Source organism: Chelmon rostratus, chromosome 21 (assembly GCF_017976325.1).
Source record: "Chelmon rostratus isolate fCheRos1 chromosome 21, fCheRos1.pri, whole genome shotgun sequence".
Lineage (NCBI taxonomy): Eukaryota > Metazoa > Chordata > Actinopteri > Chaetodontiformes > Chaetodontidae > Chelmon > Chelmon rostratus.
This window is the reverse complement of record NC_055678.1, coordinates 19,728,817-19,755,502: the sequence shown is the minus strand read 5'-3', so window position 1 is coordinate 19,755,502 and position 26,686 is coordinate 19,728,817. Positions and strand designations below refer to the sequence as shown.

Here is a 26,686-nt window from a genome sequence, read left to right as displayed (position 1 = left end):
AGTGTCTTTTTGCATCACCATAACATCTTTAATACAAAACAAAACATGTTTTTATCTAATAATTCCTGTAGCTTCAAGTTTTATTTCCAAAAAATAAAATTAAATAATATATCTATATATAAAAGACAGTTTTTCCTTGTTTTTTCTTATAAAATAAGTCTCAAGATATATTGCCACCTGGTTCTGATGCGTCCCCACCCCATACCCAGCAAGCCCAACCTTTTGAGAAAAAATAGTGAGCATGTGAATATTGTGTCTTCAGTCCTCTTCATAAAAAGCTAAATGACCAAATTTAAACTCTTTCAGATCACACCTCTAACCAACCTCTGCTTCGGCTCTACTTCCTGCGGCTTTCGCATGTACGTTTTGAGATTGTTTAGGTGTGTGACTTGTTGCAATAACCCCTTCCTCCCTAAAACCTTGTCAAAAATACACAGAAAAAGGCGCATTGGTGCTTGTGACCTACTACACCCCATACTGTACCTTTTAGAAAAAATCTCAATACTGTACAGTAGCTCAGGAGTACTTTTGTAGTTTTTTTTTGTAGGTTTTTTTTTAACAGTTACAGCAAATGTCCAATCAAACAAGAGGGGAAACAAGCAGAAAATAATTTCTCTGCTCATAAGGTTTTAAACTATGTACAGGGTTTTTTTTTGTTTTGTTTTTTTTTACATCTTTCACTTTCATTACAAAAAACAGTATCCAAGTCCACCATTTCTTACTTTGTACAGTACTAACATAGAAGTAAATCTTGTGGCTGAGAGGCAGTCATGAGGGACAAAGGGGAAGGAGAGGAAAGATTACTGAGAGGGAAACCGTTGGGGGTTGAGAATACAGGCAGGATCTTCTTAAACCTCTGCAGCCCAAAAAACAGACAACTTTCTCCATGTCACAGTTCATAAACAAGGCTGTAATATATGTACACGCACAACCTCTGAACATCAGCCAGCTCGAAACGGGGGCACAACATAAGGGGGTGGGGGTAAGGAAGGTGTGTACATTCATAGGAAAACTGAAGATGGAGGGTAGGGAGGTGGCCCATGGGTGCAAGGGTTTGTTCTGCGGATCTGGTCATCATTTGCAGAAAAATGTGACCAAACCCATGGTCAGTGTCGACCACTCCCCCAAAAACACTGTTGAGGTTTAATTCCAACCTTTGAACCCTGTCAAGGAAGAAGAAAAAAAAACCCAAACACCAGGAAAACGGCAAAATTGAACTGCATTTAACGTACCCTCCCTCCCACCTGTCAAATGAAATAAACTCTGTATACGTGAACGGTTGCAGTCGCTGTAAAATGTACAGTGCTGTGAGAACTGTCCAGAAGACGACTCCTGGAACAGAAGATATGTCGATGCTTGTGTTTCGATCCATTCGGGGGAAGGGGGGGGGGTTCAGAAATAAAATATGCTTACTCTTCAAAATAGACTGTGAGCATGACTGGGTAATTGAGGAGGAAAACAAAACGATAAAAAAGGTACATCGTGTCAACTCGCTTTAATTTTTAGCCACATTTAAAATCTTAAAAATATTCATAAAAAGGCAAAAATCTCAGTCCCCAAAAATATTGTGTCATAGACTAAGGAAGAAATATCTTCAACCTGAAACACTGCCCTTCCACCTTTTTGTACACAATTGGCAAAAATATATAGATATATATTAACAGCAATAACTTACCATTGTTTTAATTTATTCATTTATTGACTTCTAAGATTTATGTTGCATCTCCCATAGGAAGGAAGCTTCAGTTCTTATTTATACATCACAAAAATATTTAAATAAAAAATAAAAACTTCTAAAACCCCAAAGCCGTAGTCCCGCCTCGCTCTCCTTTCATGGCTGTGTGTCATTTGGGGCAACTGATCAGAGCATCAAGACAGAGAGACAGTATGGAGTCAAGGCTACATAAGGTCTAAACTGTTGTGATTAATGTTCGTTCCCAGCTCCTGGTTGTTGTTGCTGCTGTTTTTATTCCCACCCAACATGTCCGGCTGTCCCCCCTGCCCACCATGCATCCCTGTCATCCCACTCAGCTGGGACATGATGGAGTTCTGGTCTGAGCTGAACTGACCAGGATCCACAGAACTGCCAGGCTGCTGCTGCTGCTGCTGCTGAGATAACGCTTGCTGTTGGGGTTGTGGAGGTTGGGGCGGTGCCATACTGGGGTGATGTTGGCTTAGGTGGCTTGGGTGGGGTGAGCCAGTCTGGGTCTGCGGGGAGATGCGATGAGGTGAGGGCTGAGGCTGAGCTTGGGAGGAAGGCTGCATGCGAGGGGACGGGCTGGAGTGCGGAGGCTGCGACTGCGGCCTTGGCGAGGGCTGAGGTGACCTGACCTGACTGCTGAGCGATCCTGCCGGACCAAGTCCTCCTTGTCCTTGGAGATGGGGGGACTGTGCCATCTGCTGTTGGGGACTCATGGGACTGCTGTGCTGGGCCGGAGAGCCCCCACCGAGGTGTTGCTGCTGCAGGAGCCTCTGGTGGATGTTCTGGTGAAGCATGCCTTGGGATGTCTGTGGCAGCGGGGGACCACCACCCCCTCCGCCAACTCCACCTTGCTGTTGTTGCCCCTGCCCTGGTCCGCCTTGTCCAGGCTGGAGTGGAGGTCCTCCAGTGCCTCCACCAGGCCCTCCATCTTGTCCTTGATGCCCAGCCATTGAATTTTGCTGCTGCTGTTGCTGCTGCATCTGCATCTGATGCTGCAGCCTTTGCTGGAGCGCTGCAGCTACTTGGGACATGGAGTTGGGGTAGCCTTGCTGCTGGCCTAGCTGTCCTGGCCCACCTTGTGGTCCTCCTTGCTGCTGCTGGGGCCCCCCTACACCTCCACCTCCAGGCTGGGGCTGGGAAGAGGGGGGCATGCCTGGTTGTCCCTGGCCAGGCTGCATGAAGCCTTGCTGGCCTTGCTGCTGCTGAAGACCTTGAGGCTGCTGGAACTGCCCGAGGTTTCCCATCTGCTGCTGCTGCTGCTGCTGTTGTTGTTGTTGTTGCTGCTGTTGCTGCTGCTGCAGATGTCTTCTCATCAACAACTCTCTGAACTGTGGACTGTGGATATTGGTCATGTTGCCTTGTTGCCCTGCTTGCATTGCTCCCTGTTGTTGCTGCTGCTGTTGCTGTAATGCAGCCATTTGCTGTTGCTGTAGATTCCCAGGCAACATTGGGCGCTGTTGTTGCTGCTGTTGTAACTGCTGAAGCTGAGCCATGGTGGGCATATTCCCTCCACTTGCTCCACCCTGAGCCATGTTCATCCCTGGTTGTCCTGCTTGGTTCACATTAACCTGCTGTTGTCCATCCATGTTAGCAAGCTGGTTAGCCCCAGGCGCTCCTACACCAGGCAGCCCTCCAGCAGCCCCTTGGAACCTCACTCCTCCAGGGCCCCCTTGTGGAGGCCCTCCTCCTCCAGGGCCACCCTGACCACCTTGATACCTGGCTGCTCTCTGCCTGATAAAAGCAGCCATAAGGGTTGGGTTGGAACGAAGGATGTTTAGGACTTGTTGCTGTTGGAGGGGTGAGCTTGGGGAGCGCAGTGTTCTCAGGAGGTCCTGTAGTGCTGCCTGGGGTAGGTTTCCTGATGCAGCTGCTCCTGCTATTGAAGCAGATACTCCTGCTGCCCCTCCTGATACACCCATTACCTGCATCAGCCCGCGGTTTCCTGGTTGCGGTTGTTGCTGATTCATTGGCTGCTGCTGTTGCTGAGCAACTGCTGGCTGCTGCTGTGGAGCCATGTGACCCATCATGCCTGGCCTTTGTTGTGGGTTCATGCCTGGACCCCCAGCACCCCACTGCTGGTTTGCTGACTGAAGTTGTCCACCTCCTCCCTGCTGGACTTGCTGGAGCTGCTGCTGAACTTGAGGTGGCAACTGTGACGGTGGGCCACCCTGCTGCATCCCTGCCAGCATTCCCTGTTGCTGTGGGTCTACCATAGTCCGGCCAACAATTCCCGAGGCCTGGGGAGGCATGCCCTGGGCCCCGATGTGGGCCATGCCCATCTGGCCCTGGGTGTTCTGATGGTGAGCATGTGGGGGGATCATGCCTCCCTGACCCAAGCCACGTATCTGGGCTTGGGCCTGGGCCTGAGCCATCTGTCTCTGGGTCTCTGCTAGGCGCTGGATTTTTAGGGCTGTCTCTACAGCAGCCAGAGGGGGCCCTTGCTGCTGGCCTTGTACAGGCATGGACCCCTGGCCCTGGTTGGGTTGTTGCTGCTGCTGAGGTGGGGTGGCTGGACCCAGTCCAGGTTTGCCCAGGGACTGGTGGAGAGGAGAGGCTCCAGGTGGCCTAGGATTGTATGGAGGCAAACCACCAGGGTGCTGCTGCTGCTGGAGTTGCTGGACATTGGGAGGCTGCTGCTGGAGCTGAGGCACCATCTGCTGCTGAGGAGAGTTCATCATCCCCCCACCACCTCCACCACCCACTGGTTGAAACTGATGGAGATGGTGTTGAGGGGGCATGGGGCCACCTTGCTGCTGAACTGGCTGTTGCTGGACTGGAGTTCCCATTCCTCCCATACCACCCATCCCAACTCCCTGCTGCTGAGGAAGTGCAGGAATGTTCCCCTGGGTGGGTGTCTGTGGAGTAGGAGGCTGCGTGCCCACAGATGTAGGTGTACCAGGACCAGTGGCTCCATTGTTGGCTCCCGGAGAGGGCAGGCCATTGCCCCCAGGGGCTCCTCCAGGAGTGGCCTGGCCCACTCTCTGCATGCTGGCCATCCTCCTTCTTAGCATCTGGGCTTGCTGGAGCCTGTGCTGCAGCTGCTGCTGGCGGAGCTTGTGCTTGATGTTTAGGCAGAATGGGACTGGGCACTTGTTCTCCTGACAGTGCTTAGCATGGTAGCAACATAATGCAATAAGCTGCTTGCAAATTGGGCAGCCACCATTGGTTTTTCTCTTGCAGCTTTTTGTGTGCTGAACAACACGTTTCATCTTCTGGCAGGACGGCAGAGAGCAGTTTGCGTTTCGACACTGGCAGGCGTGGACAAGGGACTGGATGCAGCGCTGGATGCTGAGGCGACGAGAGTCTCCAGGGCTCTGTGTGGTAGCAGCAGCCTGGTTGCTGCTCTCATCATCCAAACCAAGGCCTAACTTCTCCATCTTGTGCTCGTGGCCCTTGGTGTTGTAACATGTGATGCAGAGGTCGTAATCCTGTGAAGGATAGCATGAATGACAGTTATAAAAGTGATGTGCTGTAGGTTGTACAGTGACATAACAAACTCTACAAGCTATATATTTTCAACACAAATCACACCTACCAAAACAACCCTTCCCCAACTCACCTCACAGACCGTACAGTGGAAACGAGTCTCCACATGGTGCTTGCATTCATTACAAGTGTACACAAAGCGGTCCTGGCTTTGGTTATGCAACTCCACCAACATGCACATGGAGCTCCACTTGGACCTCCTCAGTGAGCTGAACTCCAGGTGTTTGTCCCGAGCCAATGTCAAGAAAGCGTCACGGCCATCCATGAGGTCACATGCCATCAGGGGATCCGGGTCTACAATAGGGGGCAGGGCATTTGCCATAGGGCCTGCGATCAGCCGGATCACAAAGAACACCTAAATGGGAAAAAGAGAGGCGAACAGATCAGAGCCAGGCGAAATGTGCTAATGCAGCTTTAGGCTAGCACTGATGCCAGAATTCAGAGTGAAATGTAATCAATAATTCAGCTGTATTCCAGTCATTCATTATATTGCTTGACAGTGACTAGATGCAAACATTTTAAAAAAGTATGAGCGATGTATCATTTCTTTTTCTCATACCTCTTTGTGTTTTTCCATAGTGGCATAGAGTTTCTGTGAAAGGTCATTGGAGACATTGGGCATGCCCGGCTTCTTCTTATTGGCTCGGCTCAGGCTGCTCTTGTTCTTACTCGTCTTCTTGTTGTTCTTCTTCTTTGCGTTTTTACTGTCACTTTTTGTGTCCTGTGCAAGAAAGAAGGGGGAATATCAGAGATCAGCTGAATGACAAGCTCATGTGTTTACATACACCGGCGACAAACCTTTCTTCATAATTGCCAGCCTTTTTCTACCCCTCTGCCACATAGCAAAATATACAGTATATCAAGACTCTTCCAGAACATATTGATAGCATTCTTACATCAATACTCTCATTCGAAGTGCTGTTCTCCTCCCTTTTCCTCTCTTCTTCCTCCTGCTCCAGCTCTTTAATACTCTCCTCCAGCACATTGGGCCAAAAGTCACCCTCAAAGTAAGGCAACTCTTTGGCACTGGTCAAACGATCCTCTGTCGCCTGCTTGAAGATATCCTTTTGGAGTAAATTGAAAATCAAGTTAGTGTTCTGCATCTGTCATTCCTATCAGCTAACCATGATCATACTGTCTGTACACTGATGTTAATCTTCATCGCTAGTGTTAGATGCATTGGGGCAGTATCAGAGAAGTATGCTTGTTTTAAAAAAAAAAAAAAAAAAAAAAAAAGCCTCTGCATCAAAGCCTGGATCAAAAAAATTACCATTTCTCCAGCACATATAAGAACAAATTTGAATACGGACTTGTCTACCTTGTAATCGTGCACTATCCGCTCTGCCACAGCTTTGTCCAACATCTTCTTGTACCACTCCTGGAGGCGTTTGGGCTTTGGGATCTTCTGATCTGCAGGGTGACAGTGGAAGATGTAGTCGTCCCCTTCACTAGGCGGGCAGGCCCAGATATGGCCAGTGGTGTAACTACGGAGGACATGAGAGACAAGCACAATCAGCAAAATTAATATACAGACTACCAAATGTGCATTTTTGATGTGACAAAAACTGTAAGCATCCAGATAGTCATGACTATAATAAATGTTTCCTTTGAGTAGCAGCACTTACCCCAACTTCTTGACATACTCCAAATAGCCGATGAGGACTTCATGGTAGACTGCAGTTCTTAGACTGCGAGGCCGGAAGAAGTGTACACTGTCCAGGTAGGAGATGTATACTCGTCTGAGCGGGTGAAAGTGGAAATATTAATATATCACAAGAGCTTTAAAAAAAACATTCCACTTTCAAGAAAGTACTTGGTAAAACAATGTTATGTTATGTAATGTAATGTCCTTACCTCTGGTTGGGCTGAGGGCAGTCGGATCCATACTCTTGCACATGCATACCAAAGAAGCAGACCTCTGCTCCGTCAATGTCCTCAAATGCAAAAAGGGCTTTCGTCCTATATGGGAAAGATTCTGACATCTCTCCGCTGTCCACAAATCTGTTGACAAAAACATGAGTCTGAACTTACTGACTGTAAAATAGAGACACAGACATTTAGCAAACATTCAATACCTTTTAAATCAACACCAATTCTTAGCTAAATTAAAGAACTGCACTATTCAAAATGTATCCATGGTGTCACTTGCAGGCAGAAATGTTTAAACAAGTCATCTTCTGTATTTACAAACAATTCTTTCAAATTCTGTAAACAAAATACACAAGCCATTTTTCATGATTCATCACATTGAATGTGATAAGGGTTTGCTACGAGGTTACATTTGACTGCAATTAGCAAAATCACTAGATGGGCATCTCCAACTCTGGATGGGAAGAGAAACACATGTGCATGTTCACGTCCAATGATGTGTCTTGTTTTGGTACCTGGACTTCATGCCTGGTTTAACCTCCACCACTTTGTCAGAGACGTGGACGACACGAATTGTGACTTCTCCAGACTCCGGGTGGCTCTGACGCTTCAGGAAGTCATTTACTCTTGTCTCCAGGTAACAGCCCAACTTTGTCTGTGGCAATCCTGAGTGAGGAAGAGCCAGGCATTGCATTTTTTATTTTGGTTTAGTTAACGTGACAACAGCTAAAACACCAGGGAGAAAAATAACTTTTAGCTACAAGAAAGCTGATTTAGAAGCCTGTTTGACACTGACTTTTTATAATTCGTTGGTTAAGCAGCGATGCATATGGAACTACAGTTTCAGACTAGAACCACAAAAACCATTGCCACTTACTTTTGGCAGAATACTTGTTCTCCTTCCTTGTCTTATTCGCCTTCTTTAAGCAGCCGTCACACACAAAACTGAAAAAGAGTTCAATTGCATGAGTCAAATTACATAAAAAATATATTTAGCAAATGAGCCGTAAGAACAACCGGAAATAGAAATTGCTACTTACCCCATTGGCCAGATTGTGTCATTGTGCAAGACACAAATCTGATGCATCCTGCGCCCACAGTCCATACATTCAACAAGCCTGAAAAGAGGGACAGAGATGAAGATACAAATGACAAATTTGGTCTTCTTTCCCAAAGCAAAGATTTGTCATTTGGTGAGTAACTTACAGTTCAGGATCCAGTGTGTCATTCTTCTTCTTCTCAAACTGATCCTTGTTAATCGATCTGAAATTAATCAAGAGTGAGTATAACAGTATGTAGAAAAACAAGAGGAAATTCTGAAAATACACCAACGAAAACAAAATTGTGGAGCACATGCTACATGAAAATGTACACAGAAACAGAAGCACAGCTAATACTATCAGGACCCGAGCTGGAAGAGGATTGGAGCTAGTTAGTTCATGAAAATAAATGCCAGGTTGATCACTTTTCAAGTAGATACAAGAAATACCAACTTGCTTATTAAAAAGGACCTATACTCACGTCTGTGGCTGGGTGGGGTCGTCCCCCAGGGAAACCGTCTCTCCCTGGATCTCGTTGAAACACTTCTCGCAGAAGTGGTACCTGTCAGCAAGAAGCCCAAATTTTGGTGAACTACACCGTTCCCCACAGCACAGTCAATCACAGACAGCGCACGGGAGGGCAGTCACCAATTGGTACAGGACATGGGCAAGGTAGGGTGCCACAAGCGGAGCAAGCAGGAAGTGGGAGCGCAGGACAGCAGGAAGTCGTCATCGCAACAGCCAGTCATGATTTTGAGGGGTGAGGGTGAGGGGATGAGTTTGGAGGTGCATGGTTGGTCAAGGCAAAAGCAAGCCAATGTTGATATCACAGCCATTGGAAGGGAAGACAGACAAGTCATATGGAACAGGAACAAGACGAGACGAACATCAAAGACAACACACAGCAGAGAGCCGAGGCAAAGCACAGATTAGCAATTTGGACATGAGAGGATGAACAACAACAAGCACCATCACAGCTGGCAGAGCAGGAGCAGAATCAACGGGAGCTAAAGGTGAGGAGGGAACTGGAGCAGGAAGTTGCAGCACAGGACATAATACAGACACTGAACAAATATGAACATGAAAGCACAGACAACTGCTCAGCTGTTCATTCATTCAAGCAGCTCATTTTAAAGTCGGTCCTTTCACATTCAAGTAAGGCTTTCATGGGTGTGTAAAACACAGAAGACAGGAAAAATCTAAGAGATTTTTGCATTAATGCTGCGTCTTTCACACAGAAAATGCCCACTGTGTTCAAAAGTTACTTTATTCGAATACACAAATAGCACTAAAGAAACAGGGCATTTCCTTTGCTGTGTCTGTAAACACTAACAAATATTTCCTTTTCAAACATTCTGTACTCAGGTGTTATAGTTTAGTTTAATGACACCAAGAACAACTTAAAGAACGTAAAACAGGACCGACTGTTAAAATGCCAGTGCATTAGGCATCACATGAGGGTCTAAAAACAGAGAACATGAAGTGAAGGGACGCATTTACGGAAACAAAATTTAGCAGATGAACACTTTGTAAGAGAAAATGAGGTAGATACTATGTGTTTTTATCAGAGTACAAATCAACATACACTTTTCGTTATGCTGTATAAATATTTTCCAGTTAATCTCTACCATAACCCCTTCCTCTTTAACTGACGCTTGCATCTAGTTGTCCCTCTACCCTTTATTAGACGGGTGCCTCCCTCCCTCCATACCTGTTCTGGTAGCTGAAGTAAGCAGCGTCTCGGGGGATAGTACACAGCTGCTTTCCATAGCAGCACAGTGTCTGAGGAGAGAACTCCAGCTGATGGACAGGAAGGGAAAAAAAGAAAAAGAACATATTAATCTCTGGCTTTCAACAATGGTAACTTTATGACTCATCTCACCTAATCAAGGGTCAACACACACTCATACAAAGTCTCTCTCTTTACTTCCACTGGTGATAGAATTGAAGTGAAATATAATCATGGTTTATGGACTATCGCGGAATTGTATTATATCACGTTATCATTCCACAGTGCAAATTCCTTTGTCTAAATACATGATTAAGAAAAATGTAATACTTGTGCAGTCAAAAATACTGACTCAAACATGAACATTGCAAAATATGTGATGACATGTATAAAAATGAAATATATTCATGAGGATAGTGCCAGTCCTACTGTTTGAGATGAACCTACATCCACATTATAGCCGTAACAACTCCACCAATCGGAACGGAGTTAAGGTAATCTGTGTCTAAGTACTTAAAGCCAAGGTGAAGCACAACTTTTCTTTGTCTCATTGTCAGACCTTTCAGCTAATCTCTCATAATAAGGGCCAGTCAGTTTTGTTATTTGCCTGCAAAACCAAAAATAGCAGAGTCTAATGAGAGCTGAAATGTGATATGGTGGTGGTATGCCCAAGGCCAAATTTAGCACTGAACCCACTTCACTGCTTCCATTTTCAGATGTGAATGACGGCAGTTAATTTCTGCATTTGAAACATACTGAAAACAGTCATACACACCTTATCCAGACATACTCCTGGGACAGACACATTCTCAACGTAAATAACTTCATACACTCTATATCTCATAGAAAGGCTCTGTTCACCTGCTGGTAAGTTTACAGGCTGAGTATTACTAAAAATAACTGAAGTCACTTTGAAAATTTTGACAAAAGTAGGAAACCAAAAAATACTTTTGGTGTTATTGTTCAGCTTATGAGTTTATCAAGTAAAGCTTTGATGGAGTGGATGAAGCAGTCCTACAAAACACTCACCTTCCTTCCACAACAGTAGCCAAGGCCCTGCATGACAGGATCAATCTCCTGCTCAAAAACCTCAGCCAGCTTTGAGCAGTACTTGTAGACTCTGGATGTTTTGCGGTTGTACAGCCAGGCATTGTTGAACATCAGCCAGATGTCATCCACGTACTGCCAGGGATCCTGGTACTGACCTTCAATCAAAACGAAACGCGTGGAATGATGGAATGAGAAAACTTTCCAGGCTTAAGATAGTTGTCTCACTGTACCATCCATGTCCATGTCATTTTTACGTGTTGCAATTTGATATTACAATTTATTGCGATTGAGTTTGCTTGTTTAACACTAGATCATGGGAAAAAAAATTGAATGATACCCTCGTAGAGAATGTATATCATGAGACTTCTTTCCAAAAACAATGCACACTCAGTCTTTCTGAGGTTTGTTTCAGCAGCATCATTGCTATACTGCACATATATATAAAAGTGGTAAAAGAAAATAAAAAACTTTTTAAAGTAAACTGCCACATTTAGGTGAAATTCATTCACATTTGAAACTGACCTTGAACATTGTCCTTTCAAAACCCTAGACTTGACTGCATATAAAATTACTAAACAAAATGTACAATACAATGAACAAAAAACATGTACTTTTCAGCCTGACAGGAGAAAAACAAAACAAAATCTTTTTAAAAGATTCTAATATTAATAGCAGTTTAAGCAATTTTATTTTTGTGATATTAAATACATAGAATCACTTATTATTATTCATAATCTGAGCAAGATGAGCAGAGTGAAACTTTGTGCAAGGTGTTAGCCAATTAAGGGAAGTGCCTAGTACCGCTTTGCATCAAGTGTGTGTGGATGAAATGTGTGTGTGTATGCAAAAAAAAAAAACATGTTATTTTATATTATTTCATCCACACACACCTCACATTCCTTACTTGTGTATAATATTATATCTTCATTAATATTAGAAAGAAACAAAATACTTTGCATCAAGTACAAACCTGTGTCCAGCTTTCGCTTGATAGTCGACAGGTCCATTGGGTTCTTCACAATCTCAAAGTAGTCCTGCAAGAACACAAAAAGCGTGTGTTAAAGTTGAGAAGTTATAACTTTTGTTCCAAGTTTTGCAAGCTTTCTACACAAGTAAAGCAAGACATGTTGAAAAAAAATAGTAAAAAAAACACAGGAAGCAGCAGTCAAGAGATGCTGAATTTCCACCAAAGTTCTTATACAGTGAGGCAACTACACCACAGATGGTTCAGAAGGTTGCAGTTTCAATTAAGCAAGCGTGGAGAACAATACATGCAGAGACATGGGGAACGTGGACAGGGACAGTGCAGTTCAGATCAAGGCACAGGAACAAATACACCTCAACCCCGGCAGGGATACATACAGGTATGCACAGCAGTTGTGGGTCTACAGGCATTCTGAAAGGCAGGGACTCTGGATCTTGTCTGTAGAGAGATTCGAGTGTGGGCATCAGGGCCTGACGAAGCTCCTCTGGCTTGAAGACTGGGAAGAAATAAGGTCAGAGAGGAGAAGAGGATGAACAGGTAATCAAAAAAGCTTTGTTTTACATTTGTTCAATTAACCCTTTGGATTCCATGATTAAAAAGAAAAAAGGAAAAAACACCCAATCTGGATGATTCATAATATATAAAATGGTTAAAATGTTTTTTGGTAAACACATAAGTCCTCCTTACTCTTCTTTTTCACCGGGGCCTGTGGTGTAGCCGTCTCTGACATCTCCTCTTCCTCTTTCACCTCCTTCTTTACCTCCGGTTTCCTGTCTTCCGTCTTCACAGCCGCCGTCGGCGTTGTTGTCGATGTATCCATGGGAACGCCTTTACCTCCCTCTCCAGAACACTCTTCCTTTTTCAGCTCTGATTTTATCGGCTTTTCCTCTGTTTTGAGGTTGCTGAGCTTCCCTCCTTTGGAGCAGCTGCCAGTATCACTCTCCTCCTCCTCATCCTGCTGCTTGACCTCCATCTTGGGGTCGAGGTTGGCAGCTGAAGTGTCTGACTGTGGCTGCTGGGAGGAAGTGTCCAGGCTGCTGACAGAGGCTGGAGTCAGGGCCTGACTGTCCGCTGGAAATGAACCCTTTTGGGACAGCTGGAGAGGGACATAGAAACAAACTCAGGTGCATGGAAATAGTGAATATGACACAGTTATGCATGAATGTAAACAAACAACTAATTAACAGGGTACACTGAAAAGATTAAGGTTTTCAGTAAGGCAGCGGCAACACGTTTGGTGTCTTGACAAAGACTGAGCAAAACAGGATGCAGTGGGAGATTATAATAAGACAAGGACACAAGTTACCGCTACAGGATCAATGGAATCTGTGGAATAAGGTGAACTGGTGGGTTAAAATGTTTAAGTATGTAAAACGCTAAATTGCACTGACCGGAGTGCGTGGCAGCTGAGCACCGTGCGGCGTTGAGCTGGAGGCCAAACCAGGGTGAGATGGAGTGGTCGAACCAGATGGCCCCATGTGCTGCTGCTGGAGGGACTTGTTGGAGCCGGGACCCTGGCCAAGCTGGTTCTGCTGGGGGGCTGAAGGTGGAGCCAGCTGTGGTGCATTAGGGGTGTGTGGCTGTGGGGTCTGGGACCCCGCTAGTCTGGGGGGTGTTTGGTGAGGAGTAGGAGATCGGCTGTGAGCAGGGGAGGGCGAGCTGCCGCGCATGGCTGCCAAATGGGGGATGGAGTTGGGTTGCTGGTTTGTGTTAGATGGAGTCATTGAGGAAGCAGGGGCTCCAACAGCTGAGTTTGGACCTCCGCCACCCACGCTCTGAGGACCCATGGGCCCCACTGCGGAGACGCTCCCGGGACCACTGGCTGAACCTGGCTGTGCTAGAGGACTAGCAACTGGGAGGGAGGGAGGAGTGCCCATCTGTGTCTGAGGAGAGCAGAGGATGAAGGTAAAGAAATGGGTGACAGGGTCAATAAAAAGTATAGTTTAAGAAGAATATTAAACATATGTCATGATTACTCTTACGATCACCTATAAATTGACAATTCACACTTCAGAAAATTGGAATGTGACAACTTACTAACAAGGGACAAAGCACGGCTGCTGTGTCAGCCCTCTGTTGTTCAATTTGGCACTTGAGCCTCTGGCTAATAGTATAAGGCAGCATACTGCTTTTAATGGAATTAAGGTAGGGAATACTGAGTGTAAATCAGTAGGATTTTTCCTTTGGTCAGACCCCGTGATTACATTAGGCTAAAGATGAACACAATTTATCCTAAAGTATCAAATCTCTCAAAGGTACTCTAGGTCATAGTTTCTGGTTTTGTCCTAAGACTGTCCCTTTTTGGCAGGATATACTTAGTTAGAACTGTTAAATGTATGAATTACAGATTGAGCCCGATGCACTAATTGTGGTGTTTGGTTGTTTTGTTGCATCTCCTGCACTGCCACAAACTGTACAACAGATTCTTATGTTTGGTATGATGCAAAGAGGATAACTGTCAAGGAATGAAAGGCTATCATCAGCACTCCTTGTTTCTCCAGGTGGTTCAGGGAACTAGTCTCAGGGAAACATCTTGAGAGGCTTCAAAGCAACATACATGGTTTTCTTTTTCTTTTTTTTTTTTTTTTAAACTTTGGTTTTTATTAGATTTTTTGCATCCAAATACAATGTCATCCATGCATAAAAACAGAAACCAACAACATGGAAGTATAGTTATAGTAATTATAAAACAAAAATAATAATAATAATGAGAATAAAATAAAACAGCTTATGGGTCCTTTCATTCATTCTTTCATAAATGCAAACAATCAAGTCTGTCAAATTATCCTTCAGTCAATGGTATCATCTTCCTTCTTGTACCAAAACCATTTCTCCCATTTCTTTTCGAATTGTTCCTCTCGCATTTTCAGAATGTGTGATAACTTTTCCATGCCATAAATCTCTTCCACGATACTAAGCCACTGCTCTGAAGTTGGGGGGTCTACCTTATACCATGCTCTTGTAATTGCTTTTCGGCTGGCTGCAAGTAGTACTTTAAGCAGATATGTATCTTCTCCTTGAACCTCATCCTGTGGTACATATCCCAAGTACAGCACCAAAGGTGTTTTTTGTATATCATATCTCAATATTTTTTTTAATGCACTCCACACTCCCTCCCAATCCTCCTCTATTTTTTGGCATTTCCAGAACACATGTGCATGGTCTGCCTCTGCCTGACCGCATAGCCTCCAACATAAGCTTTTATCTGGTGTATATCTCCCAGTCATCTTTGGTGTTATGAAAAACCTTATAATGTTCTTCCACCCAAATTCTCGCCATATTCTTGAACCTGTAGCTGATTGTTGAGCTTTGCACACATTCTCCCAGTTCTCTTCCGTTATTTCTATGCCCAGCTCTTTTTCCCATTTTTCTTTTATATATATAGTTGAATTACCCCCGCTGGCACCAATAGCTTGGTATAGAGCAGAGATAACTCTACATGTTCTTCCTTCGTATGCATTTATGATTATTTTAATGATCCCATTTTGTTCTCTGGGTTCCTTTACTTTAATTTCTTTTAAATAATAATCCCTTACCTGAAAATATCTAAAAAGTTCCCTTGCCTCCAACCCAAAATTTTCCCTTAAAGCTTGAAAGCTCTGCATTTGGCCTCTCTCAACAAGTGTGCATATAGCTGTAATACCCCTTTGTGCCCACCTCTCAAAGCCCTGATCACTTATCCCTGGTTTAAATCTCTTATCATGGGATATCCACCTCAGAATCTTTGTTTCAGCCTGTAATGCATATTTTTTTTATTACCAAATGCCAAATCTCCAATGTGAATTTACTTATTGAGCCCAACAGTACTTCTTCTTGCTTGAATAGTTCCCTATTAGTTATTAATATTTGAAGTGGGCTAGCCCTTTCTTTCATCTCTATGTCTTTCCATCTGGCTATGTAGTTTCCATTGCACCAGCAATATACTGCCCTGAGTTGTACTGCATAGAAGTAAACATACATGGTTTTCATGAAACATGTGAGAATGCCTGGGGCCCAATTATTAGACACCAACTCTCCCACTTTTTAGCTGAGGTCCCTGCTGCGTGATATCCAGCTCTTCACCATATGTTTACATATTCTCATAAACAGGCGGATATACACTGAAACATTGTGGCATTTATCTGTCTGACTTTTTGTGATTGTCTTTTTTTTCATTTTTGTTCAGTTTTTGGATGTGTTGTGTATATGTTTGTTGATGTTATGTTTTGGTTGATTTTGTGTGATGGAAATTATAAAAATAAAAAAGTACAAAACACTTGCATCTTAAACGAACATCTATAAGCAAGATTTTTTTTAATTACAATTTGTGCTAAACTCTGTCCTTAGTGATTTAAATGTAACTTTCCACATACCTACTACTAAAATATCTCTGACTAACAGGAAAAAGAACTTCAGTCAAGCCTACCTGTGGCATGCCTGCCTGTGCTCCAGGTTGGGCCATCCCAGGCTGAGCTGTCCCAACTCCTGGTCCTGAGCCAGGAAACTGTCCCTGAGACAGATACTGGCTCTGAAGCTGGTTGACATTGGGTTGCCCCATCCTGGCTCCAACCATTCCCATCTAAAACGGTACAGAAGGGCATGAGCAGAGGTCTTTAAAATGTTTATGCAATGTTTTCTGCCAAGCCTTTCGACTGGTTAAAGTAGCTTTTTGGGAGCTACTCTGTAACAATTCATTTTCATGTGTTTTGATAAGCATATACATACATACAAAAAAATCCAGCAATACACTCTGGTAGCCACTGTATAAAAATTTGGCGGATTCTTAATTTTGTTTTTTGGCACATTGAAAACAAAACATTTGTGTGTTCAGCTCTGACCTGGTTGCCAGATGCTCCCATGGGGAGAGGAGGTGTGGACCTCTGGCCCATAGACTGCATCCCCATCTGATTGAACTGACTCATACCTGACAAAACACAGCAGCTGTTATGATACAACACAGTAAAATTTCATGTGTAAACAACAGTGTATATTGTATTTTGTTCTTAAATAGTTGCCCAAACTTGTGCAATAGTGAGGTTTCTTGTTGTTGTATAAAAGTGTGAAGTGTCCTCAACATAATGCAATGTCAACACCAGGGGAAAAATATTACAATCCTCCAGTCTTAACACTAGTAAAACATTCCTGTGATAATAGGCTTCAGTCTCTTTGACTTAAAGTAACATTTAGGCTGATAAAACACATAGATTGTGTGACATTTTTGGTCCTTCCACAAACTGATGAGTTAAAATATGTCCTTGTTTCCTCTGGTTCTTTACCTGGGCCTTGCATCCTGTTGACCATTTGATTTGGGCCCGTTGGTCGCACCATTGATGGTTCAGGGAGGGGACCATCTGTAAAAACAGATACCCGAGATTAAGAAAATCAAGCCATAACCTGGGCACATTAGAGAGGAAGATGTTAAAATGCTCCAATCAAGCTTGTGTGGAATGGTTTGTAAAAACTTGAATGTTTTATCTTTTCTTGTGTTTGTTTGGTTAGGAAAGATGCAGCAACAAATAACTGAACAGAGATGCCTGGTAATGCAGTTTGAGCTTCTTTAAAAAGATCTGTTGGACACTTAATATGTGTGTATAAGATTAAGTCAAGAAACAGACAGTACTCCCAGGAGTGCGAGGTGATTGACACAAGCTACACTATTCAATAGATGTAGCATGAAAAAATGAACAGTGAAAAAAGACTTAACAAGTGTTGTGCAGAGTCTGACTACGCTAACCTTCACCTTCACAGATATAATTCTTTCCAAGCAGGTAGGATGATTACCAAAACTGTGCAATAAACAAGTCACAGCAGGCGGGACTGTACCTGACACAATGTACAGTATATCTTGAAAATGTACTTAGTAAAATTCTGCCCATTACAGCAAAAAGACAAATAATCCTAGTCTGTAGTCTCAGATCATGTCTTGCTTTAAATCTCAATGCATGAGCTACGAGATTTAAAAAAAAAAAAAAAGAAATGTCATAATGTCACATTCCGCCAGATTAAATTATCATTCACATGAATGCCTGCAGCCCAGCGTAGCATTTGCTCATCCAAGACTACATATGCTGCATGTTCACTCACTTGGAGGCAGTCCAGTGGGGGGCTGACCCATGCTGGCAGGCCCAAGGCCCAGACCCTGCTTCTGGAGTCGTGTCCTCCTCTTCTCCTCCAGTTCCTTCTGGATCTTATAGATCTTCTCTGCTAGCAGGTGATAGTACTCAGCCTGTCAAAAAGATAGGAACAAAATGAGAAAAACGTGGCTAGAGGGTAAACGTCTCGAACATTGAGAGAGATTTTTTTTTAAATATCTACAGTTGAAATAGCAACACTATTACGCAGGGGAGGGCTTTATCAGCTGCTGTAAACTTAAATCAGTTCATCAGCCAGTCTCAAATGCTCCAGGTTTTTACCCACGTCTCACAATGTGACATGAAATGTGATTTTTTTTAACTTCTGAGACAGATCTACGATGGAACGAGTGACTGGCTACAACCGCAAAATGACAGACAAACTTCCCAGCAGTTTTCCCCTTCTTTTCTGAGTAACGCGGTGATCTAAAGAAGAGAGAAACTTACTCTACTGTTGGCTGACTCATACATGTCTCCCTCAACTTTTCTGGCGTAGGCCACCAGGTTCTCCATTCGACGGTCTTTGAGGGCAGCAGGATCTGGAGTCGGAAAGATGGCCTGAACACTGTGGATGGAAGAACAAACAGAGGAGGGAAGCAAAAGGTGGAGGAAAGGGGGAAGGAGGGGAAAAATATGAAATTGTTAACACTTGTATTTTAGTTGATATGACATCTAAACCTGTGTTGTAGCTGGGCTAGCTACTCACTACCTGGAGTGTGCACATGTCATTGGAAGTGTCAGTGCACAGTCACAGCCATGCTGTTAATCATAGCTTAGTTCATGTGACTGTTCATCAGCAACAAGTATCTTGTCAAGCTCTGAATATAGAACAAACATCATCTCTCCACCAGGGCTTGTAAAAGTTTGCTAATATTACTTGTATTAACATAGTAATACAGCAACAAGATTCCATTCTTCTCCTCTTTAATACTTACAGTTTGTGTACCAAGTGGTTTCGTAGGTCCTGCGTAATGTCTTCATGCCAGCTTTTTCTCATGCCTGTGGCGGAGGGAGGGCCAGCTGTGGGCATGGAGCCGACCCCACTGGCATCATTCATCAGACTGGAAGGAACAGGAAGGCATAATTTCGATGATTAACTTCTTAAAGTAACATAGATATGGCCGGTCTGACGAAGAACTGAGTAAAACACTGAAAAGATCTGTGATGGGTGCTTCTAATCGAGGTATGGGCCAAACGGCCATGTTATGGTGCTTACCCTTGGCTGTTCACATTGAGGTGCATCATGGTATCCTGCAGCAGGTTGGCTTGTTGACTCTGAGATGGAGCTCCCACACCTCCATTGACTCCCATGGGATTTGTACCTACACATGAAAAGGACAGGACATTATATGTCTGTATTCCTTCCTATTCATAATAATCCAGTTATAAACCTTGCTCTTGGACATGTACCTCACAATCTCTTCAAAATAGATGGCATCAAAACCACATTCAGATTCTTTTTTTTTTTTATAAGTTAATGATAACTTTTTATAATTCCGTCTGGCAATAGACGGCCATTAAAAGGTCACTTGAAACATCTAACTTTCTACATAATTCTCATTAAGGCTTAAACAATACCTGGAGAATGAAGCACGTGAATGTGCAACCTAACTCACCCATTGGGTTCAGAGGCCTCATGCCAGCCTGGCCTTGGAGGCCTTGGCTGGACATATTGGGCTGGGCAGTCTGAGCCTGGATCTGGTTTCCCTGGTAGGTGAGGCCCAGGGCTGCGTAGGCTCGTTCTATGGAGCTGGGGTCAATCTGGCTCGGCGGGTTAAGGTTGGGAGTACTTGGTTGGCCACCAGGTACTGCTCCAAGGGAGCTGCCCAGACCTGCAGCGGCCCCACCAAGTAGAGCTGTGAGGACATAAAAAGAAGAGATGAGAGGATTAATAATATGCCTGATCTGTTCAACAGAATATAGGAAAAAAGACTAATCTTAAAAAAAAACTGACTGAATATTTCTGCAAAACGTAGCCAAAAGCCTGTTGCAAATCAAACTGTTGTGTAGTCCACTACAGATTATGTTTAGCTCACTAACACCGCCAAAGTGTCAAGGTTCCAAGCCAGCAACATATTTGCAAACTCACATAAACATAAGAAAAAAGGGACGATGATATAACAATAACACATTATAATATCATTGTGTAGTGCGAAAGAAAGAATGTATAAGTAAAGTGTTGGTTGGTCAGATACAGACACTCACACTGCGGGTTCCTCTTGTCCCCAGCATTCTTCAGCGGCAGGCAGACAGGACAGTCGTGTCGCGTGCAGTTCTTCCAATGGGAGATGATCTGCCTTGATGATGCACAGTGAGCAACTGAGGACGAAAAGCGGCAGAAAGACAGGAAGAGTTGGGAATCACAGAGGTATATGAGGGAAGGAAAAGAGGCAGAAGAACAAGAATGAAAAAAGTAAGGTCAAGGGGAAAAAAGAGATGAAAGATAAAATTAGGGATGCCTGCCTCTAACCTAAAAAAAATGCTGACTAAACAAGACACATAAAACTGGTATGAAGTTAACTAAGAATCTATTAACTAAGTATTCTCTGTGTAGTCACGCCCTTATATAGCTTATGCCACCTGTGCTGTTTGCCTAAAAGCTATACTGCTGTTTTGGGTGACAGACATATAACCCAGAGATTGCACCGGGCATGGCTGCCTCGCGTTCCAGCTGCGTTGTGGTTTTGTTCCGTCCTCCACGTGGCATCAAACTCCACTGGGAGAGGTAGAAAGTGGAGCATTTTGCCTGCCTGATTTTGTTAATCCTTGCTATTTGTGCTTCTACCATGGGTGAGTTGGCTTCATAGTTAAATGGTTTCTTTTACTGTCCATTTTAATTGTGTTTATTGTTGATATGTGATCGGGAGTCTGCACAGGGTTCTCTATTTTGAAAATTTACTGGATTCTCTACACCGTTCCTGTGTATGACTTCCTGCATGGCTTGTGCAGCTTGACGCACCATCAAAACTAGACTAGGCGCGTATTCTCCACAGAGCAGAGCAGAGAGCCTCTCCTGGGACGCTTCTGAAACACACCATGGTGTGCCTGGTGGAATTGCAAGCACTGTCTAGAAATGGCTGCAATCAGCTCTGGCAGCCACAATGTAGCCAGAACATGGCACAACCATGCCTGGTGGAATTTAGGGGTTAGGAGGAACACAACCAGTATAGTTTATCTCTCTCAGCTCATCTACCTAGCAACCTCATCCCTGAGCATGCCCAGTGGCTGCCCAACACAGAGCTGCCCTATGGACAGTAAAACACAATTCACTAATAAACTACACTGTCCATGTCCATGGTAATGACAGAATATGTCAACCAATTCAATATGGCTTCCTTATGTTTATAAAATATTTTTGGACTACAAAAATGAAAAAAAAAGATTAGAATATAAAAGATAAAATAGCTTATGCTTGATAACACTCTGTAACCAGACTGCTTGACAAACATGGGGATACATGATAGCTATCCACTGAGTGTAGGAACATGCAGCATCCCTTCTACTCACCCTGACAGGACTTCCCAGCCTGGCAGTGAGTCATGTGGTTGAGGACGTTCTTCATAGTGCGGCAGTGGGGCAGGTTGCACTGCCGGACTTCACCATTGGCCTGCTCCCGCCGCTGGCACTTGTGTGCATGAAGCAGGAGTACCAGTTGCTGCTGGATTAGCTTGCGCTTCTCAGGGTCAGCTGTGGGTGGTGCTCCGGCTGCAGCAGATGATGCGGGAACCTGGGTACCAGGACCTACCAAACCTGCCTGAGCATTGGCCACCATCCCTGGGGCCCCTCCCACAGGTGCACCCGAGGGACCACCCACACCTGTTTGTGACTGCTGGGAGCCCTGGTAAGTGAAGTGGGAGGAAGTAAAAAGAGATTAGGGAAATGGGACAAGAGGAGCAAATAAATAGACAATAGGGAGAGATAAGATAGAAGGTAACAGTGAGTGGAGAGGGGAGAGGATCATGAAAATAAAAAGAGAGGAGGTGGTGTTTAATTTACAATAAGAGGTGAGTGGGTTAAGTGAAAAGAAACAGGGCAATAAAACAGTGGTGTGGGGAGAAGAGATGACAGATGAGGGAATCATTTTGAGCCGATAATTAAAACTGCCAACTTGGTAAAAGAATTCTTTGATCGGATATTTTTTCAGTCGGTTTGTATTTGTTCCCTACCATGGCGGCCATTCCTTGCATGGGCTGGTTCTTCTTGTCCACATTGAACTGGGCCAAGCTGTTGGCCATGGGACCTTTGTTCTGGAGCTGAGGGCCCAGCCCTGCACCTCCCAGACCTTGATTCCCCTGCCCTGCATATGGACCTGCAAAAGGGCCCCCTGGATTCCCCATCATCCCCATCTAAAACAAGGAGAGACAGAGAGAATGGGTGAATGATGAAGAGCTATAAAAAAAATAGAGGAGAGTGATGTAGGATACATCTGGCAAAGTAAAATGAAAATTTACTATGTACTTAACACCACATTTCACTGAGTGACATCTTTTGAACTGTACATGTAACAGTATTTTGTGTTCTGGTAGTTAGGCAACATAATTTTCCAGTGCCTTCCCAAGATCTCAGATTGTAGCTGTTAACTATCTGTTGCTCAAAAGCAATTAAGTCACACTCTACTGAAGGGAGAAAATGTACTTCTAAATCAGTGAATCATGTTGCAGCATCAAGTAATATGTAATTTAATCATTAGAAAATCATCTAAAACTTGCGCAAACCAAAATTTAACATTGACCACAATAACCATAGCCAGCCGAGTGTAACACCAATCTGACATGAATAGTTCCCATTTGTCCCTGTACAATGAAAGGGTTATTTGATCTTTTTTATTTTTAAATCATGATCAATTCATCATCAGTAAACCTCTTCTCTCCTTATTACTTCCATCACATTTACAAGTACCATTGCATTTTTCTTTTACTGCATCCTATATCTCACCTGAAAACCCTCTGACTGCTTGTGACCTGTATGCCTAAATCAAACATCAGTGTCCCCACCACAATTGTTCGGCAGCATCAGCCTGCCACTACAACATTTTCACTGTCACTCCTGTAAGACTGTCAATCACACAAGTGGAGCATTTTTCTGGCGCTTCAACTGCAAGCATAAGCTCGCTGTACATCTGCTCGTGGTTGTTAAAATACACAGATACAGTCATGGTCCCAAAGCACTACTTTGTGATTGTACAGGGAAAAAGCATCGCTTTCTGAGTGGGGGGAAAAACTAGAGCATGCAGTAAAGAAGCTTGAGGTAAAGCATAGACAATAGCAAAATAGAACTTGTGAATAGTTTTTGGGTGTAAACATGTGGTCTTGACCTACAATCAATCATGTGAAAAAATCAGCTGTCATTATCTGTACTTACTGAGTGAGAAAAAGTAACAATGCCTTTAATAATTACAGTATACACCTAAGTCTGAACATATTAGTCATTTTTTCTGTTTCGAATGTCATGTTTTTTTTTGGGTAGTAGTAAAGGCTTTAAAGCATTCACTGGAAGATAATGGAATGTTCTACAAATGAGACACAGAGCAAGTACTTGAAATACGGGAATAAATATTTTTACCCAATATAGCATTTACTACCTTGTTCTGTATGAATTCCATCAAATTTTAAAATGAATGAAATGGATTCATACACAATGTTAAACCAAATCCACTGGAAAAGAACAACATTTCTATAACTGAAAGAGTCTCTACCTTGTTCATCGCTCCGGGCTGCTGGCCTCTCATCCCGGCCTGGCCCCCAGATCCCTGCTGCTGTAGGGTCTCAGCCAACAGGTTGCTGTTGCCACCCATCCCCTGATTTCCAAAGCCCATCCTGGGGGAGCCATTCATCACCTGGCCCCCAATCATGCCTGGCTGCTGTTGTCCATTATTGCCTTTCTGCTGTGCTCCCATCATGGCCCTGTTCATGCCACCCATCATTCCAGCTGCAGCATTCTGTTGCTGCTGCATCATGTTGGCCTGCTGCTGAGGGGAGAGGTGCTGTTGCTGCCCCTGGCCCATCATCTGCGGAGGCCCCTGACCAGGGGATGCCTTCATGTTCGCCAAGTGTTGCCCCAAGGTAGTGGGGCCTCCTGGGTTACCCATGGCTCCTTGGTGTCCTTGTTGGGTTGAGGTGGGTGCTCCTGAACGTAAAAGCTCAGACAGCTGTTTGTGCTTGGCCACTGCATCCTGGCCTCCACCAACGCCCCCAGGACCCCCTCCAGGGCCAAGCCCAAGACCCATTCCTCCTGCCCCTCCACTGCCTCCTCCAGGACCCAACCCTGCAGGTCCTTGTCCCAGTGTGGTGTGCAACTGGATGAGGTCCCCACCATTGATCAGGCCTGGTTCATTAGAGCTGATGAGCTCGTCTGGGAGATCATGCTCCAAGTCAAACAGTGAGCCGAAATCTAAAATGGAAAAGAAATGTAAAGTTTAGGAGGGGGGAGACAATGAGATGGGAGACAATGCAGGGAAAGGGTGAGAGGAGGACAAAAAGGGCCACAGCCATGTTAAGCTGGTATAATCCTTCATTTTTCAGCATGACTGAGTGAAAATGCAATTGCATGCTTGTCATTAAAAACTGATAAAAGCTCTTTAGAAGCGTATGACCAATTTTCTCCCATCAGAAATGAATAACATACCATCAAGCAAAAAACAATGGAGCAATAAACTACAGGTGAAATCCAGAAGAACTTGTGTATGTGTGTGTGTGAAGCTGCCTGCACAAACATTTATGCAAACACACGCCCACATGGCCCACTCGCACAGAGAATCCCTGACCAGTGAAGTGATTCAACATGTTGCAAAGACAGGTTTATGCAGACAAGGTGACGAATGGACCATTTCATAGAAGTAATGCCACAAAATGGAGCCAAGTCGGTAGAGACACACACTCACAGTTCAAGTTCAACCGCACACAGCTCAGGCAATCAAGACAGACAGATGATGGACATCATGTACATATCTAAAGCACACCCCCCAAATTCCACAAAGTAAAGAATATAACTGAGTCTTGGTATCTGTTCTCTCGCTCTCTCACACTCTAGGTTAACATATACCGTCTAACTCAAGTTACAATGCAAAACATTTACTCTTTGCAGATCACAAAAGTGTTTTTTCCTGTTTCATAGACCTGCACACTGAATACTTTTTAATGGTCAGGTGAAGTACAATATGAAGACCTGACTTTCAGCTCTGTTGATTGTGACTCGGTTAAACGATTGATCTACAGTGTTCACAACCTGCATTTGCAGTCCTATCAACTCAATCTGAAATCTGGATCTAAATTAATAGAAATCATAGGGAATATTAAGCAGCAAACATATACAAGCTCGTTTTTGAAGGTACAAGCACAGAAACAATAGTGTCCAAGAGGTGTACCAATTTCTCGTCATATGCGTTTATTTCTCAAATTAACTACAAACACTCTGCAGGGCAATGTCACAAATAATCTTAGAAGACAATACATTTGAGTGCAATAAATTGCATCCCTTATATACAGATTATTTTCTTGAGAGCACTGCACCGATCCTTAAAATGTATCATGCAAGGTAACGCAAATGTGTGCAACGTCTGGATGACTTAACAGTAAAAGTCTCTTTCCACAGATGCTGACTGCCAATGACAACCCCAGCTGCGTAGACAGCCTAATATGTAGCTGTTCAATGCAAAATGATTGAGTCGATGATCGAATATAGAAATCTGGGTGACTATTTCGTGCTTGGAGCAGCATTTGCTTGCTAACTTGACTCGCTGGTTAATATCGCAGTGGCTGGGCATGGCGCTGTCCATGCTCCACAGTTTTGTTCGCAGGCCACTATTCCAGCTGCTGTCACACGCCATCCACAAAAAACACACCAACAATGGCAAATTGAGCTTAACAATCGGACCCGTGGGCCTAAATTTAGCTCTCCCACAAGGCTATCCCCTCCAATGGCAATCTCTGATTTCACTATCAACGGTAACGCTAGCTAACGTTGGTTGGGAAAGGGTCCGAGTTATCATGGGGCAACACAACAGATTGTTTTAAACGGTAGAAGCCTGAAAACTCACAAAACAGAATGGGGCTGGGTGCAGCTAACTGTCAGTTTGTCACGACTGTAAGACAACGAAAACTTTATCATAAGTTGGTTTGGCATTGAGCTTATTATCAGCCCGGCTAAAGTATCCATTAGACACGGGACCGTCAGTTTAGGACCTACATTCAGTTAGCTAGCCTAGCGTTAGCAGAGTGGCTAACGGAGCTACCTCCGGCTAAAATGGCTGTTAGCATGCGAGCTAGCTGGGGGAGCTCTTCTTCACGTCCGACACACTCACTACTAGCAGGCTAACATTAGCAAGCTACGACAAAAACAGAGGAGTAATCCCGCGTCTTCTGCCTCATTCAAGTTAACCCGAGCCGCCGAAAAATAACAAACTTAACAAATAACACCGTAACAAATGATATCATGAAACAATACTTACCATTTCCATCGCTGGCGGAGGCGGAAAGTGCCGGAGAGGAGAGTTTAGGCCTCTTGGCTGAAGGCGGGCCAGAGTCCAGAACGTTCTCGGCCATATTTTTTCGAAATAAAAATATATAAAGTATCCACAATTGCAGACGTTTTCACGCCCTTAGAAGCTCATTCCTTCTTGTTTCCAATACTGCGACTTTTCCCCCTCCTTTTGGGGAACTAAGAGGGGGAAAGTCCCGTGTATAAATTACTCCTCTTTCCCTGGGTTCGCCTCTCGAT

At 44.1% G+C, this 26,686-nt stretch overlaps 1 protein-coding gene across 2 annotated transcripts; it reads right to left on the bottom strand.

Moving 5' to 3' along the window:
- Positions 1–1,415: 1,415 nt before the first annotated feature.
- On the bottom strand, positions 1,416–26,686 carry ep300a (E1A binding protein p300 a). 2 transcript variants are annotated; one of them, XM_041962064.1, is made up of 31 exons: positions 26,418–26,686; positions 23,667–24,361; positions 22,138–22,317; positions 21,479–21,809; positions 20,171–20,290; positions 19,588–19,827; positions 19,188–19,293; positions 18,907–19,032; positions 18,419–18,536; positions 17,925–18,066; positions 17,117–17,191; positions 16,679–16,764; positions 16,267–16,419; positions 13,253–13,744; positions 12,549–12,957; positions 12,239–12,357; positions 11,847–11,910; positions 10,856–11,031; positions 9,809–9,897; positions 8,579–8,659; positions 8,264–8,320; positions 8,098–8,175; positions 7,935–8,002; positions 7,573–7,723; positions 7,043–7,189; positions 6,814–6,927; positions 6,507–6,672; positions 6,085–6,252; positions 5,748–5,909; positions 5,262–5,543; positions 1,416–5,130 (listed from the first exon to the last, which is right to left on the bottom strand). In XM_041962064.1, the coding sequence occupies exons 1-31, from the start codon at positions 26,509–26,511 to the stop codon at positions 1,900–1,902; spliced, it is 8,520 nt and encodes a 2,839-aa protein (XP_041817998.1). In that variant the 5' UTR covers positions 26,512–26,686; the 3' UTR covers positions 1,416–1,899. The 2 variants fall into 2 exon arrangements, with proteins under 2 accessions (XP_041817998.1, XP_041817999.1); XM_041962065.1 differs by having other exon boundaries at positions 20,177–20,290.

Excerpts from the sequence above, each read along its gene's own strand:
- ep300a (XM_041962064.1), bottom strand. The coding sequence starts at position 26,511 with ATGGCCGAGAACGTTCTGGACTCTGGCCCGCCTTCAGCCAAGAGGCCT. Across the intron at positions 16,765-17,116 it reads CAACAGGATGCAAGGCCCAG|GTATGAGTCAGTTCAATCAG; the intron begins GTAAAGAACCAG and ends GTGTTTTGTCAG. Across the intron at positions 13,745-16,266 it reads CACAGGCAGGCATGCCACAG|ACACAGATGGGCACTCCTCC; the intron begins GTAGGCTTGACT and ends TGCTCTCCTCAG.